Source organism: Podarcis cretensis (genome assembly GCF_951804945.1).
Source record: "Podarcis cretensis genome assembly, chromosome: 8".
NCBI classification, from domain to species: domain Eukaryota; kingdom Metazoa; phylum Chordata; class Lepidosauria; order Squamata; family Lacertidae; genus Podarcis; species Podarcis cretensis.
The window spans coordinates 19,826,423-19,841,290 of NC_137177.1; the positions used below are offsets into that span (position 1 = coordinate 19,826,423).

The 14,868-nt window shown below is 48.8% G+C and overlaps 2 protein-coding genes across 6 annotated transcripts in view; one reads left to right on the forward strand and one right to left on the reverse strand.

Moving 5' to 3' along the window:
* The window catches only part of GRAMD1A (GRAM domain containing 1A), a 50,812-nt gene extending 43,412 nt beyond the window's left edge, over nucleotides 1–7,400 (forward strand). For all 5 annotated transcript variants that reach the window (XM_079986011.1, XM_079986010.1, XM_079986008.1 and 2 more), the window contains 3 exons: nucleotides 3,877–3,984; nucleotides 4,292–4,412; nucleotides 5,697–7,400. In XM_079986011.1, coding sequence (XP_079842137.1) covers nucleotides 3,877–3,984; nucleotides 4,292–4,412; nucleotides 5,697–5,765 — 298 coding nt within the window. In that variant the 3' untranslated portion in view covers nucleotides 5,766–7,400. The remainder of the gene's footprint in view (nucleotides 1–3,876; nucleotides 3,985–4,291; nucleotides 4,413–5,696) is intronic.
* Nucleotides 1–14,868, reverse strand: part of ETV2 (ETS variant transcription factor 2) — a 226,159-nt gene that overhangs the window by 200,070 nt on the left and 11,221 nt on the right. The window lies entirely within an intron of this gene.

The following is a 14,868-nucleotide window of genomic DNA, read 5'->3' on the forward strand; positions in this document are numbered from 1 at the left end:
AAGGGCTGGCTGCAAGTTCAATGGAGAAAATGGAGAAACATGCCTTGGAAGCCGTTCGACTTCCGAGGCGCGTTTGAAAACGGAAGCATTCACTTCCGGGTTTTCGGTGTTTGAAAACTGAAACGTTCGGCTTCTGAGACGCTTGAAAACTGAGGTTCCACTGTAGTAGTAGTAGTAGTAATAATAATAATAATAATAATAATAATAATAATAATAATAGCAGTAGCAGCATGCTGCCCATATGAATGGGTTGCTCCAGCAGCTCCCAACGAATTATTAATTCCACAGTAAAACATCAAACATTTAAAACTTCCTGATACAGGGCTGCCTTCCATTGCCTTCGGAAAGTTGTGTAGCTTTTTATGTTTGGAATCTGATGGGATGGCACCACTACTGAGAAGGCCCTCAGAGCTGGACCTCTGTGTCTGGGCTGAACAATGGGGGTGGAGATGCTCCTTGAGGTATACTGGGCCGAGGCCGTTTAGGGCTTTAAAGGTCAGCACCAGCCCACAACCCACGGTTGCCATGTTTAGTGCATCGTGTACATCCAGCCCGATGCCTCGAAGTGCATGAAGCGAAGGTTTTTGCTCACCACTTTCTCTCTTTGTGCTGGGTAAGGGGCGGGGCCCTGGTTCAGGGGTGGAGCACACACTTTGCATGCAGACTGGCCCCTGGGGCATCAGAAGCACACTATGCCTGAGACCCCAGAGAGCGGCAGCCTCTTATGAGCAGCCAGTACTGGATGAGATCGACACATGATCTCCTCCTGGTAGCAGTCAGCTTCCTGCATCTCTTAAACCTCACCCTCCCATTTCTGTGTGTTGTTCTGCCGTGAGAAGGACGCAAGAGCAGGGTCAGCGGCTTTGCTTGTTTAATAGTAATGGTGAGCATTTGGTGTGGGGGGTGGGGTGGGGAGAGACTCAGGATAGGATCCCCTGCTTTTTTTGGTGTGTTTTTTTCCGGGCCGGAAGCACGAGCAAAGCGTCACACGTCTCTTTCTTTCCTTCTTCCACCTCTGCCTCCGCACAGGATCTGTGTGAGGTATCGTATGCCAGTCTCACTCCCCCCAACTTTGCTTTTGCCTTGGGCCCCCTTTGGACCTTGCCCCGAACCCAAACCCCATCCTGCACCGATCCTGCTGTTGACTCACAAACACCATCCCTTGCCTTGGATGCTGACAGATAACACCCCAACACCTCCCCGCTTATGCTCTTTGCCACCCTCCTCCCTGCCGCCACAACCATCTCCTCTGGCTCCCTGTCCCTGAGCCTGTTTGTCATCCTCCACTCGCCTGTGCATTCCTTCCTCCACTCCTTTTGTCCTCCATTTTCTCCCTGCTTGCCCTTTTCCCCCTTACTGGTTGTCTTGTACTCAGGGCTTCTATCTGAATTAAAAGCAAAGGAAAAGGAAAATAATGATCCATAGACAGATAGCCTGAGTTCTTTACCCTGGCTAAGTTATATGAAGTTGCATACTGCTTCCTTATCTTTGCCTGTGCCTGGCAGTTATGGCAAGGAACAAAGTGCTTTGTGACACACCAAAGTTGTGTCCCCCGACAGCTGGGTGGCCTGCTTAGCCCCTCTCTTCTCTCTTCCTTGTGGCTTCTGACCCCTCACCCCACCCCACCCCATCTCTGCCTTCACATGATCAAAGCTTAATCTGTGAGCCAGGGGTTTTCCAGGAGAGAGAGAACAAGAGAAAATGTGAGGGGGGAAGAATGTGAAAGAGGGAGAAAGAAAAGAGAGGCTGCAAAAGAAAAAGGATGTGGAAGAGAGAATGCAAAAGAAAGAATTCTGAAAGAGAAAAATGTGAAAGAGAGAAGGCGATAATGCAAGCAAATGTGAAAGAGAAAGCAAAAGAGAAAGAAAACAGTGCAAAAGAATGCGAAAGAGAGAATGTAAGAGAGAAAGTAAGAAAGTGAGAGATAATGCAAAAGAAATAAAATCGAACAAAGAGAATGCAAAAGAAAGTGAGAAAAAGAGAAAGAAGACTACTGGCTTGCTGAATTTTGTATCCAATATAAAAAAAAAAATGTGCAAAAGCATGGATTACACAGGGATCAAGTCTTGTTGTATATTGCTGTCCTTCAGCTCAGGCTGAGTTCACATAGTGCATTTGCAACACGATCTGTACGTTTTCGATATTATTGCTGCAGCCTCCACTTGATTACTTAAAAACTAACCTGGAGAGATCATCACAGACTATTGTCTCTTATCGCATTGGGCTGTTTTCCTAACAAGGGGGGGAAGGGGGAGAATGCTTGCTACCACTTAAGCTAAATGGCGCAGACCCATGCCCTGTCTCAACCACCCTCACCAGCATCTGTGTTGAATCCCTGCATTTACTTTCTTTAAATACTGCGCTCTAATGAGCTACATGCTATTGATTTCCCAAAGAGAGATGTCAGATGCTGGCATCATCCACTCAGCGTAGCATACACTAATAGGCACTCATGCCTTGTATTTTTAATGCTCTGAGCAGGGAAGCTGCAAAGGGTTGTGCGTTCTTTCTTAGAGCCAAATGTAACTGAGCAATATTGCAGGGCCTGAACTCTGGTCCTCTTGTTTGCAAAAAGGCTGAAGGAGCTGGGGAGGGGCCATAGCTCCGCGGTCGAGCCAGAAGCGCCTGGTACACGCATGGATAACTCCAGAAAATTAAAACACACGGAGAAGAGCTATAATTCCATGGCAGAGCACATGTGCTTTACAAAACACATGCTCAGTGAAGTTCCCGGGTTCCGCCTGTGCTATTGCAAGCAAAAAGTAGCAGGCAATGTGAAAAGTCTCTGCTTGAGACCTTGCCAGTCCGCAGACAACTTTAGGCCACATGGACAAATAGCCTGACCTGATAGAAGGAGCAAGACTTTTTCCTTGCTCTCAGCAAGTCAATAATAACTAGACAGGGGGACCCACAGGACAGGGGTGTTTTCTATGGCCTAGAAAATCTCTGACTGAAGTGAAAAACCAGTTTTGAGGGTATGTGTGTCACCTGGCTGAATGCGAGCATGGTGCCCAACCCCCAGGATATTCTAATGCCCATCACCGCTGAACATTAACCAAGCTTGATTGGGCTGATGACACCTGGAGGGTACTTTGTTGGCTGCCTCTGACAGTAGTTCTGTTAGCTCAAGGATTTCTATTTGCACAGCAGAACTTCCTCTCTTGCATCCCCTGCATCTTCCCCAGATATGCTCTGGAGGATTGGGGGAAAGTTGAGAATAGATTCAGTGCATGCTCCTGGAGGGGAGGGCGATGGGAAGTTCCACTGTGCAGCCAGAAGCCCTTGCATTCGCGGAACTGCTTTGTTGGATACCGCCCACCGAGCTGTTTCTGATGCTAGACCTTCTCAGAACAGACCCATCAGAATCAGTGGACATGGCTAGGCTAGGTCCACTGATTTCAGTGGTCCACTCTTGAATAAAACACAGGGGCTCATCCACACTTCCACTTGCCCTGCTTGACTCACACTTTCTAGGCATGGATCCGAGTGGTTTTCCTCATGTCCCGCTCCTTTCCCAGGGGAAATCCACCCTTTAGTGTTAAATCAGAGCAAACATAATTTTTGGTTCGATTGAGCGCTAAAGAGCTGTTTTCCCTGGGCAGGAACAGTGGGACAAGAGGAAGTGGATGAGCCTATAGTTGAATATATATGTTATATAGACAAGTAGATAGATCCCTTCATGTAGAAGGGTAGCATGTGAGGGAGAAGCTGGCTGATAATGCTTCTCTTTGACATTTTAAATCTCTACTTGTTTGTCTTTTAAATGTAGAGGCTGAAGTGGTTTGAACCAGGCACAGGTTGGCTGCTTCGGCAAGAGCTTGGCCCGAGTGGTCCCTTCTCCTTCCAAGCCATTTCTCTCTCTCTTTCTCTCTCCAGCCTTGTGGTCTTGGTTATCCTGAACATGATGCTGTTCTACAGGCTCTGGTCTCTGGAGCACACAGCCCGGACCTTTGAATCATGGCAGGCCTATGCGCTCTCCAGTGGGTAAGGAACCAAGAGAGAAGTGTGAGGAACACAACCTTTTCTTACCTTTATGATCTGAAACAACGGATTTGGGCCCCATGGTTTGTTAAAAAGGTTAAATGCGTTGGCAACATTCTGTTAGAAAGGAGGTGAGAGGGGAAAGTGGGCTGCATTTAAGAATACAGAGGCCTTGTGGAACTGGTCTGTGGGGTAGGAGCATTAGCACTCTGGAGGAGCACATAAGGCATGGAGATGAGGGGTGCTTTGAAGACATTTCCCTGTCGATTGCAGCTAAGAGTACACACACACTCTCTCTCCTCCCTGGCAGAAAGCTACCACAGACAGCATCTGAATGGGCCGAGATCCTGGAGCTGCAGAAGCGGTTTCACAGTGTGGAGGTTCAGAAGTGGAAGCAGATCCTCAAGGCCTCCGTGGAGCTTCTAGATGAGGTGAGGTTTGCAGTTGTCACGAGGGCGCTAATGGGGAGTTAACGTGAACACCCTTGTGTGGGAATGTTGTGGATAGTAGGGGCGGAAATATTGATTAAATTTTATCCTTCCCCACTCATGCAGAGCACATTCCCTTGTACATTGCTGGAAGCTATAGTTGATGGATTCGTGAGAATCGTTTGAGTTAAGCAATCCAGTCTGGCTTGTCCAGATTGGATTGTTCCCGGTAAATCCCCTTTAGTTTCCCTCTAAAAAACAATCATGACACAAGTCTTCCTTTAAAAGTAATGATAAGGTTAACTTACGTTCAGTTCACAGTATGGTCCTGAAGGCAGGCTATATCTTGCAGTTACAGAGAAAAGTATGGGTTCATCCACTGTGAGGGATGAGCCCATGCGCTGCTGGCTAAGAGCCAGCAGACAGCAAAAGGCAAGATGGAGAGAAGGCGAAAAAGGGAAGGTGGCTGCATGACTGGCCCTTTTGTAGGGTCTGCTAGGGTCACGCCCATCTACCTGGTCACGCACAGGGGGAGGATGCTTCAGACTGGGTGCGACAGGAAGTCCTCCTGGCTGAAGCAACATTCCCCTGTGTGTCCACACTGGGCAAACAGGAAATGTTATATTTGACTGCTTCAGTGATGTTACATCCCACAGTTTGACCCAGTGGAAATTAATGGCAATAGTACCATTTTTCCATGGAGGATGTTGGGGGATATCTAGTCCTAGTCACTTCTTTGGTTGGCCGATTGATCTGCACCACCAGCTCTGCTTCTCCTGCCCTGGGTAATGTTTGGGGGCCCTCGAGTCAGCAGGGGAATCTCTGGCAGTGGTGTTTTCTGCATTCTTGGAGCATTTGAAAAACATACATCCTTTGCACATGATTGCATAGGGATGCACAAAGGACCGAGTCCTTTTCAGTGCAAACGGAGGAATATTTGTGGTGGGCTTCCTTTTCTCAGGCTTCACAAACCCCGGAGTTTCTCTATGTTTCTCTTCCCCCTCCAGCCTTAAGGAGATGCGAGGTGAAGGGGGGGGGGGAGGATTTGAATCATGGTGCTGAGACAGAGTTGGTTTCCTAAACTTTGCCGCCCGCAAGCCATTTTCCCAATTGAAATCCCTCTCTTTGAAGCTGTTGTTTGCACCACAACAGATGGGGTTTGGGAAAGAGACCCTGCTGATAACACAGGCCCTGAGAATAAAACCGCTCCTGGGCCTCTTTGCTAATAACGACCGCTCCTTACTCGACTGCCTCCAGGGCGGGCTAACGCTGTCCTCTTTCCTCCAGATGAAAATCTCCCTTGAGAAGCTGCACCAGGGCATCACGGTGGCTGAGCCCCCCTTGGAGCCGGAGTGAAACCCCCAGCGCTCCCTCTCTCCCAAGGATGTTGCTCCGAAACTGCTGCTGGGTCGGTGGCACCCACCTCCCGTGGCCGGCGTGCGACCGAGGGGACGACATTCCACTCCTCACCAGACCAACAGCTGGACCTTAGCCTCAAGAGTGCCACTCGCAGTGATGGATTCCACCGCCACCACTTTCCTGCTTCGGGGATCTTTCTCCCGGAGCCTCTTCCTTCTCTCTTCTTCTCTCTGAGGGTCTCTGCAGTGACTTCATTTTATCCCCTCCCCCTTTAAGTGCTATTTATATTCCTCACAGGACCCCAGAGAGCTTTTGACTTCTGCTGCTCCAGCATCCTTTCTCTACCTTCTTTCCAGCTGTTGTTCAGAGTGTGTGTGACTGGGAACTTTAGTGGACAGGTGGCGGTGCCTGTATCTCTTGTGTTGAGATTTCACCCAACAGCTGGGACAGCAAGGACCTGCTTTCCTCCTCCATGTTGAGGGCAATCGATCTGCGATTTCCTTCTCTCTCACACACACAAGTGGTTGAGAGATGGGAAACCAAGAGTCCGTATTGAATCCTTCCTTGCTCCCTCTCCTCCTGTTCCCATCCTTTGGCGAGCCCGATTGTTTTATTAAAGGGATCTTCTCGACAACATTACCTCTGACAGAAGGGGGAAAGGGTAGGCATGGCCCTGAACATTATGTGGCCAGAAATCTGATTTACAGAAGTTGGAGAGCATCTGAGACCCTTGAGGGGGTTCTGTGCCCCTTGCCCATGTGAGAGTTAACCTAGAGCAGGGATGGCCCTCCAGATGTTGATGGACTACAGCACCCATCATCTCTGACTGCTGGCCTTGGTGGCTGGAGCTGATGGGAGTTGGAGTCTTAACAATATCTGGAGGGCCACAGGTTCCCCATCCCTGACTTAAGAGCATGCCCAAAGGCAGCTGGGGAAGCAGCTGGGTCAAACCCACCAGTAATCCTATTTATGCGTTTCCATCACTGGTGTGGGGGTGGGCAGCGAGTCCAGGAGTACCCCAGTCTATGCCAAAAGCTTTCTGGCTTTGGGAGGTTTCTGCTGCGCCAGCTGCCCTAATCCGTTATTTGCCGCAACGAAAATGCCAAACTCAGCTCTTTTTTTTTTTTTTTTTTTTTGAGATGAGGGCAGTCTGAATGAGTGCAGCACAGTGGCCGCAGGGTCGGGGCTCCTGGGTTTTACTTTTTATTTTTTTTACTCCCATGTGGACAGCAACACGCTCCTAGACTCCAGGACTCCTTTGCCCGATTCCTTCTAGGCCCGTCTCCGAGGCAACAAATGGGCTTTGCCAAGGCCTAGCTGTACTGTCACTTTAAAATGAGGTTGCACTGCCAGTCAGGGCCCCAGGTGCCCTTCAAATACTGCCTGAGGGGGTTTCTAATCTTGAAATCCACCCCCTCCTGGGGAGGGGTGTGTGTCTGCCAGCCCTGTGTTCTCCACTCCCGACTCAAGACCTTGGAAGGCCCAGGTTTCTGACCTCCGCTTTTCTCCCTTCTTCCCCCCCCCCCCCAGTTTTGTAGCTGTGTTCAGTGTTAACGATCCTTTGTGTTCAAGGTTCCACAGAGGTGCTGGGGCTTATTTATTAGGGAGCGGAATAAAGACCGTGGATCGGAATCTCTCTGTGTGTATATGGGGAGTGTTTTTAAAGTGTGTGGTCTTCTGTGTCTCCTCCACCCCTGTCACTAGGGCGCTTGAGTGACCCATGTTGTAGGGGCGTATGTCACAAAGGGCCAGGCTGGGCCTAATTCTTTGTAGCACTGGGGAGTTGCAGAGGTCCAGAAAGCAAGCGATCCCTTGCAGTAGCCACAGCAGGAGGGCCCAAGGAAATCTGCTTTCATGGTTAACGATTCCAATAGATCCTGGCAAAGGATAACAAAAACTGTTGTTCCATTGAGGAGGTGCAGTGGGTCAATGCGTCTGGCTGTTAACCAGAAGGTTGGTGGTTTGAGCCTACTTAGGGACAGTTGTGGCTAGCCTTACAGAGGGTTGGATTAAATGACCCTTGGGTCCCCTTATGAGCATAATTTCTTATGACACGTACAACCCATCTCACTTGCAAGAAGCTTAAGCAGCATGCCTAGTCCCTGTGCCCCCCCTTTCTATTTTATCCTCGCAAGAATCCTTTGAGATAGATTGGCCCAAGTTCACCTAGGGAGCTTCATGGCCGAGGGGGTCCTGAATGATGCTGCCTCCCAAGGCTTGATGACTTCATAGCCCTGCACTAGTGCCTTCTCCATCCTTTCTGACACCTAGGGAGTTCAGCTCGGCTTCTTCCTAGAAGGGCTGTGTTGTTGTTTTTTCCTTCAGGTGTTCTGGACAATGCATGGGAAGGCTGCTCACCATGAGGAGCCTGTCATGTGAGGCTCCTCCTTGCCCCCCTGCCTCCCTTGGCTGCATCTAATGCTAGTCACACCCGAGCCGACACGCTAAAATGAATGGACATGACAAACGTAGGTTCATTGAGTTCAGTGACTGCCCTTGAGTAAAACTGAGTTGGGTATAGCTCTTTGTCAGTGTTCTTGGAGAAGCTTCCCTAAAAGATGGCATCCTTCCCCATCCCTACCCAGGCAATAATAAGTTGCAGGGGTGTGTTATCTGGACTATGTTCTCAGATCATACTAGATAGATAGATAGATAGATAGATAGATATATAGAGATAGATAGATAGATAGATAGATAGATAGATAGATAGATAGATATCTCATCCCACCTCACAATTAAAGATTCTCTAGGTGGCTTGCAGAAACACACACACATTATTTTTGTTTTAACCATGAATTATTTAAATGACATCCTCCCATCCCAAAAAAGGAATCCAGACCACAAAACGATAAGACAAAAGCAGCAGTTAAACGACGATAAAAATAACACAGAAGACCTCAACCGGCTGTGAAAGACAATCATTAATAGCCTGGACAAGTAAAATGGTATTGGCTTCACATCTGAAGCTCCTCGGAAGGGAACCTTGAGGGAGAGTGTTCCAAGGTCAGGTTGGCACCACAGGGCAATTTCCCCAGTTGCCACCAGCCTAAGATTGTCTCAGGAGTGCCAGAGACACTGGCAAGTGGTTCTTTTGGCAGGAGACAAAGGTGGGACCCAAGAGACCATGAGGATGCTCTAGAGTAGAACATGCCCACAAATCCTCTACCAGCTCAGGACCCACCAGGTAGATCCCTGGGTGATCTGTAGTAGATTGACAAGGATTTCAGACTCCTTATGGTCCATAGTAGCAACAGCAAAATTATTCTCTGCCCCAACCTGCCATAATTATATTGCTGAAATGGAGGAAACTTGGAATAACCAGGAGTGGATTTTTGTGTGGAACGACTAGGAGCTCAGTTCACTTCTGGGCTCAGAATTCTTTAGTTCCCCTTTTGCACGAGGCTGTGATTGATGGATCTGGGGGGTTGTAGTAAAAAGCTAAGTACAGCACACAAGCCTGTCTGCCCACTTGCGCTCTACGGCTTGCAGAATCTAGTTTGTTTTCCTTAAGAACCCAGAAGCTCACCCACCAGTCAGATACAAGTGATGGGAGTCAGGTGGAGCAGAGTGAATTTCCTGTTGTGTTTCGTGAACTGGCAGGAGGATGGAGAGGAGGAAGAAGATCCCGGCGAGGGGGGTAGCCAGGATTGGGACACACTGGGGCAAGCTGGGGGTGGGGAAGGAAGTATTCACAGAGAGCTGGGATGGCGAGGGCATGGAGGTCAATGCGCAGGATCCAGAGCAGCAGGACTCATCCCCAGAGCCAAAGAGGCCCCTGTCTCCACAAACATGGCTGGCTCTGAGGTGTAGAGAGCAGTGGGCAATGTGCTCCAGAAGGCTGAGACAGCCAAGGGCCCACAGCCCAGCTCCCTAGCTGGCCAGGTGGGGCTCACTAGCTCTGGGAGGAGGGGTGTGATTCCTCAGCCGGATAGGGCTCAGAACAGGTGAGCTCCACATGCCTGCAATCTGCATGAAAAATACAAAAGGGAAGCAGAGCTCAGGCGCTGTGTCTGCTCAGCTGCCCAAGTTGATGGACCTTGACTTGGATGCTCCTGGACCCCTAAGGGACTCTGCTTTGGGTTTGATTGAGACTGGGCTGTATCCTGACTGCTGGACTTCAGACTTAGCTACTTGGATTGATCCTGGACTTTGGACTTTGTTTGTGTGGCTTTGAACCTTCGACTTGACTTGCTGCCAGGTAGGCCAGGGGTTCAGGACACTCACAGTATCCCCCACAGCCCACTGAGCTGCATATACAAGTAAAAATCTACATACGCAGTTCTAAAACTCTGAGCCAGTGTGGCATAATGGTTAGAGTGTTGTACCTGGGTTCAAATCCACCCTTGGCCGTGAAGCTCATTGGGTGATCTTGGGCCAGCCACCATTTCCTAGCCTATCCTACCTCACAGGGTTCTTGAGGATGAAATGGGGAGGAGAAGAACCATGTACGCCACCTTGGAAGAAAAGGTAGTATATCAACAACCATTGCAACCACCACCACCACCACAAAAGCTTCAAAGAAAACTAATAAAAGACAGCCTACTGACAAACCTGGTTTACAGGTAAGGAGCACTGCTAGAGAAATGATTAGTACAAGGTCAGCCGTAACAGGTTTAATTTTGTTTTACTTCAATATTTATTTATTTCAAAGCTGCTGGAGTTCACTTCACCATGCCTGTGTCTCCTTTCCCCTTTCTTTGACCGACATCAGAAAATGTAAGAGGGAATTGTTTGAAGAGATACATAATTAAATGCTTCTTTTGTGCTTCGTAGGCCTCTCACTCCCCACAGGCTCTGTGCGCCTCCTTCCAACATCCCCCAGCAGCAGAACGGTAAATTTTTTAGTAGCTTTCTTCGGCTTTCTTTGCAGAGGGATGATAAGAACATGGTGGTTGTCCTCTCCTTGGTTTTCAGGATCTGTTTCTGCTGCTGTGTGTTTTTTTGAGGGTGCAGAATTGGCCACTAACTGAGAGTGGAGCCAAGGCTCTTCTGGGTCCAGCAAGCCAAGGGGGCAAGTCCAAAGAAGGTGCTCAGAGCGGAGAGGCAGGCAGGGAAGGTTATCTCATTATTGGCGGCTGTGACACAGATATCTGCTACTGCCAGCAACATCCTGCAAGCCTCTTGTAATTTCAGTGCCGAGCTGCCTGCATCTTCATAGTTCTGAGCAACATCATTTTGGGGAGGAGGAATAGGAGAGGAAATAAGAACACAAAAAAGCCCTGCTGGGTCAGAGAAAAAGCCTGTCTAGTCCAGCATGCAAAATGGCCAGCCCAGGCACAGGGGAAACCCACAAGCAAAACCTGAGGGCTTGCATGTCCTGAGGCAGGGCTGGGGAACCTCAGAACGGGGCTGAATGGGACCCTCTACCACCCTTGTCTGGCCCTGGGCACTATCCCCAGGGCACATCCCCTCTTCCCAAGCTCTGCACCCTCCTCGAGTGCTTGTCAGGAGTGGGTGTCAGGAACAGGTCAGCAATAAATCACATGGCATCAGTGAAGTTAACTCTTTATTCAAGAAAACAAGGTTGACTCGGGAGGCCAGGCCTTGTTAGCACAGCAACTCATCCCAGTAGATTTTGCCCCTGTGAGGCATTTCCACAGTTGCCTAAGTCTCCTCTCCCAGGTCCTTCCCAAGCAATCTGAGACTCTGCCGCCGTGCCCGTCTCCCTCTTCATACCACTTCTGGTTCTGGGAAACAAGGAGGGAGGGGAGCTGGTTTCTTCAACAGCCTGACTCATCTCTGCCTCTGGGCTTCCCTCCTCTCCTGCTTCCCCTTCTGATTCTGATTCTGGACTGCTCTCTGCCACAGACTTGCTGCTCACTAAGCCCTGTGACCTCTTCAGCTTCCAGCATCACCTCCTCCTCCCAGTCCTCTCCCTCTGACCACTCATGGTCGTCCCACCACCAATTCTCTGGCTCTGAGCCTTCTTTCCTTGGGGGTTCCCCAGGTGCTGCCTTGCACCATTCCTCTGCATCTAGCCAGTTCCTGACAGTGCTTGGCTGAAATGTGTCCTTGACAATGCCTCTCCCTTGCCAGGATGAAAGATGGAGAGAGGCATGCCCAGGCACAGAACCCAAGGACAGTTGGGTGATTGAAAGACAGCCTACAGCAAATGCCAAGGATCACATCCATTGCTCTGCCCACTTTCCCCTATGACCCCGCCTACCACTTGGATATGACACCTGGAGGGTTGCCCTGGAGAGCACGCAGCCCTCAGCTCATAGTTGCTGTGAGCGTTTTTGCTGACCCTCAGGATCCCTTCCAACTCTATGATTCTATGAATTACAACAGTCACATGGGTGCAGGTGAGACACTCTAGCAGTAGTGTAGGAATTGGTTTCTATGGGTTTACACTGCTGCATGTTGCTGTAAACCTCTGAAGGCTCAGCAGTGTTTAGGTAGGAACAACTTTACACCACAGCCATTGCTTGGATCAGAGGAATAATAATAATAATAATAATAATAATAATAATAGCATTATTTATACCCCACCCATCTGGCTGGGCTTACAGTGCATATTAAAAACAGTAAGATGTCAAACGTAAAAAACCTTCCTGATACAGGGCCGCCTTCTGATGTCTTCTAAAAGTTGTGTAGTTCTTTATCTCCTTGACATCTGATGGGAGGGCATTCCACAGGGAGGGTGCCACTGCCGAGAAGGCCCTCTGCTTGGTTCCCTGTAACTTCACTTCCCGCAGGATTCTCTTTTCAAATGATAGCAGAACTCCCAGAAATGGGGTCTCTCAAGTAAGCTCACGGTATGGCCTACTCTGATAGGCAGTGTGGCTCAAGTCTTCCTGCATAGCAGGGGGTTGGACTAGATGACCCTCGGGGACCCTTCCAACTCTACAGTTCTGTGATTCCCTCACAGTCTGTAAGGCTAACGGCTCAGCTGAGACAGCATCTCTGAAGGGCAAAGGGACAAGGAACCATTCATAGTCAAAGAGGCCCTTGAAAGCTTTGCTTGCTGCTCACAATGGGGCAGAGGAGAGTGGATGTTGACCCCCGGGGCACCGGAGTGGAACGGGAGTGATCTCCATCATCGGACTCCCAGGCAGGCAAGTGTGTGTGTCCATTAGCCTTGCATAAGTGAATGATGCAGGAGCCTGAAATCAGAGAATCTCTCAGAGCCTGGGAGATGGGGAATGTTACGGTGAGGCATTGTGGGAGGCAGGTAGATTGTAAGAGGAAAGGGAGAGAGGGTTTGTGACTGATGATGAATATACAAGACTGCACCTCTGCAGTGCTCATTAAATCAGTCCCGAGTAACTGCCGCCTGCTGGTTTCATGCGTGCATTCACAGATTAGAATTTGAACCACTCATTAGCTTGCATTAAACCCAGCTGCCTTAACCCCAGATCAGACCAGTGTTAGAAACTCAGATATACAAGCTAGGAGCTAAATGGCTTCTTAAACCAGGGTTGCAGTTGCCAAAACAAAATGTCTAGTTGCCATTTTGATGCCAGACCCCACTGGAAAGTTGTATTTTTTGGTTCCTGAATTTTTTTCTGATTTTGGCACATAAAATATCATGGGTAGAATTCTACAAGGTGCATTGTTAAGTGTGTGGAAACAGGCAAGACCCAAGGATCGCTAGACACACATTTCCAGATGGAGCAGACGTCAGGTGACATCCTGGCACACGGGCATCTTCACTTGGTCGCACGCGGCTGATAGCTAGGTGAAAAATGTGCCTGGCGAATTTTGAACACTGGATCAGATTATTTGTCCCATCTAGACTGGTGCAGCCTACTCTGACTGGCAGAATGGCTTTCCAGGGTCTCAGGCAGAGAAAGGCATTTCACATCACCAGCTTCCCCAACCCCTCCAAGTGGAGACCTGAGTGCTTGCTCCAGGGACCTCAACGTACAAATGTTTGCTTCACAAGTAAGCCACTTCTTAAGTCATCATGGCTGGTAGACATCAGGAATCTGATCATAAATGCAATCCCCTATTAAAGCTATCTAGGTTTCACTACATCTGTCGGGGTGAATGCTATAGAATAGATCAAGCTGTGTGTTACGTATTATGTGTTGCCAACCTTTTTTTTAGGCCCAAGGGAACACCTGGATTTTAAGCATCATAGGCGCCACCCCTCTTGTCACTTCTCGTTTCCTCAGATCAGCCCCCTGCCAATATAGGGGACACAAAAAACACACACTTTGTTTTTCCAAGGGATCTGGGAGAAAGCCAGATCCAGTAAAATTAATTTGAGGCTTGAAAAGCACATAGGATTGAACAAGGAAATGGGGAACGGGTGTCACTCTTTAAAAAATAAATAAATAAATAAAAATTTAAAAAAAGTTAATAAAAGTTATAGAAGGGATAAAAACATACTCTCCCTTACCACCATGGGGGCAGTGAGTGGGAGGGTTGGAAGCTGTGTAGATACCAGCAGAAGACCTCTAAGGTGCCATTGCGCCCGTGGGCAACACGTCCAACAGGCACTGAAAGCACATGGGAATCCTGGGAGTGATGGTTTCTCCCTGACAGAGCTACGAATTCCCAGCAACCTTCACAAGCCACGGTTCCTGTGATTATTTGGGAGAAGTCATGTGCTTTGAATGCGCAGTGTGGCTCTGCCTAATACTGAGCTACATGGGCCAATGATTTGATTTAGTAATAATAATAATAATAATAATAAAAAAAAATAATTTTATTTACATCCCGCCCTCCCCAGCCAAAGCCGGGCTCAGGGCGGCTAACAACAATAAAATAATACAGAGGCTATCTTCTCGTGTTCGAAACTTTGCCAGGATAAGAGCATGAGAAGTGTGTGCTCTCCAACATATATAGCCTGCACTGTGTGCGGATTAAGGGATTTCATCTGCTTTGGTCTACCCAATTTAGGACTAGGGGTGGGGAGAGACAAAGAGGTCTTTCTCTTTGGGATCAGGCAGAAGGGCTTAAGTCAACCATCACTTTCTGGGGTTTAGTCCAGGAATCTGTTTTCAGTGCCAAAGAGCAACAGGTCTGCTGATAAAAACTGAAGCTGTCTCTGAGTATCTGCAAAGTGCCTTTCCCTATCATTACCCAGTAGCCACTGACAGGACTGAGCATGGGACCTCTTTTCTTACTAGGATGGGAGGCAGCAAACATA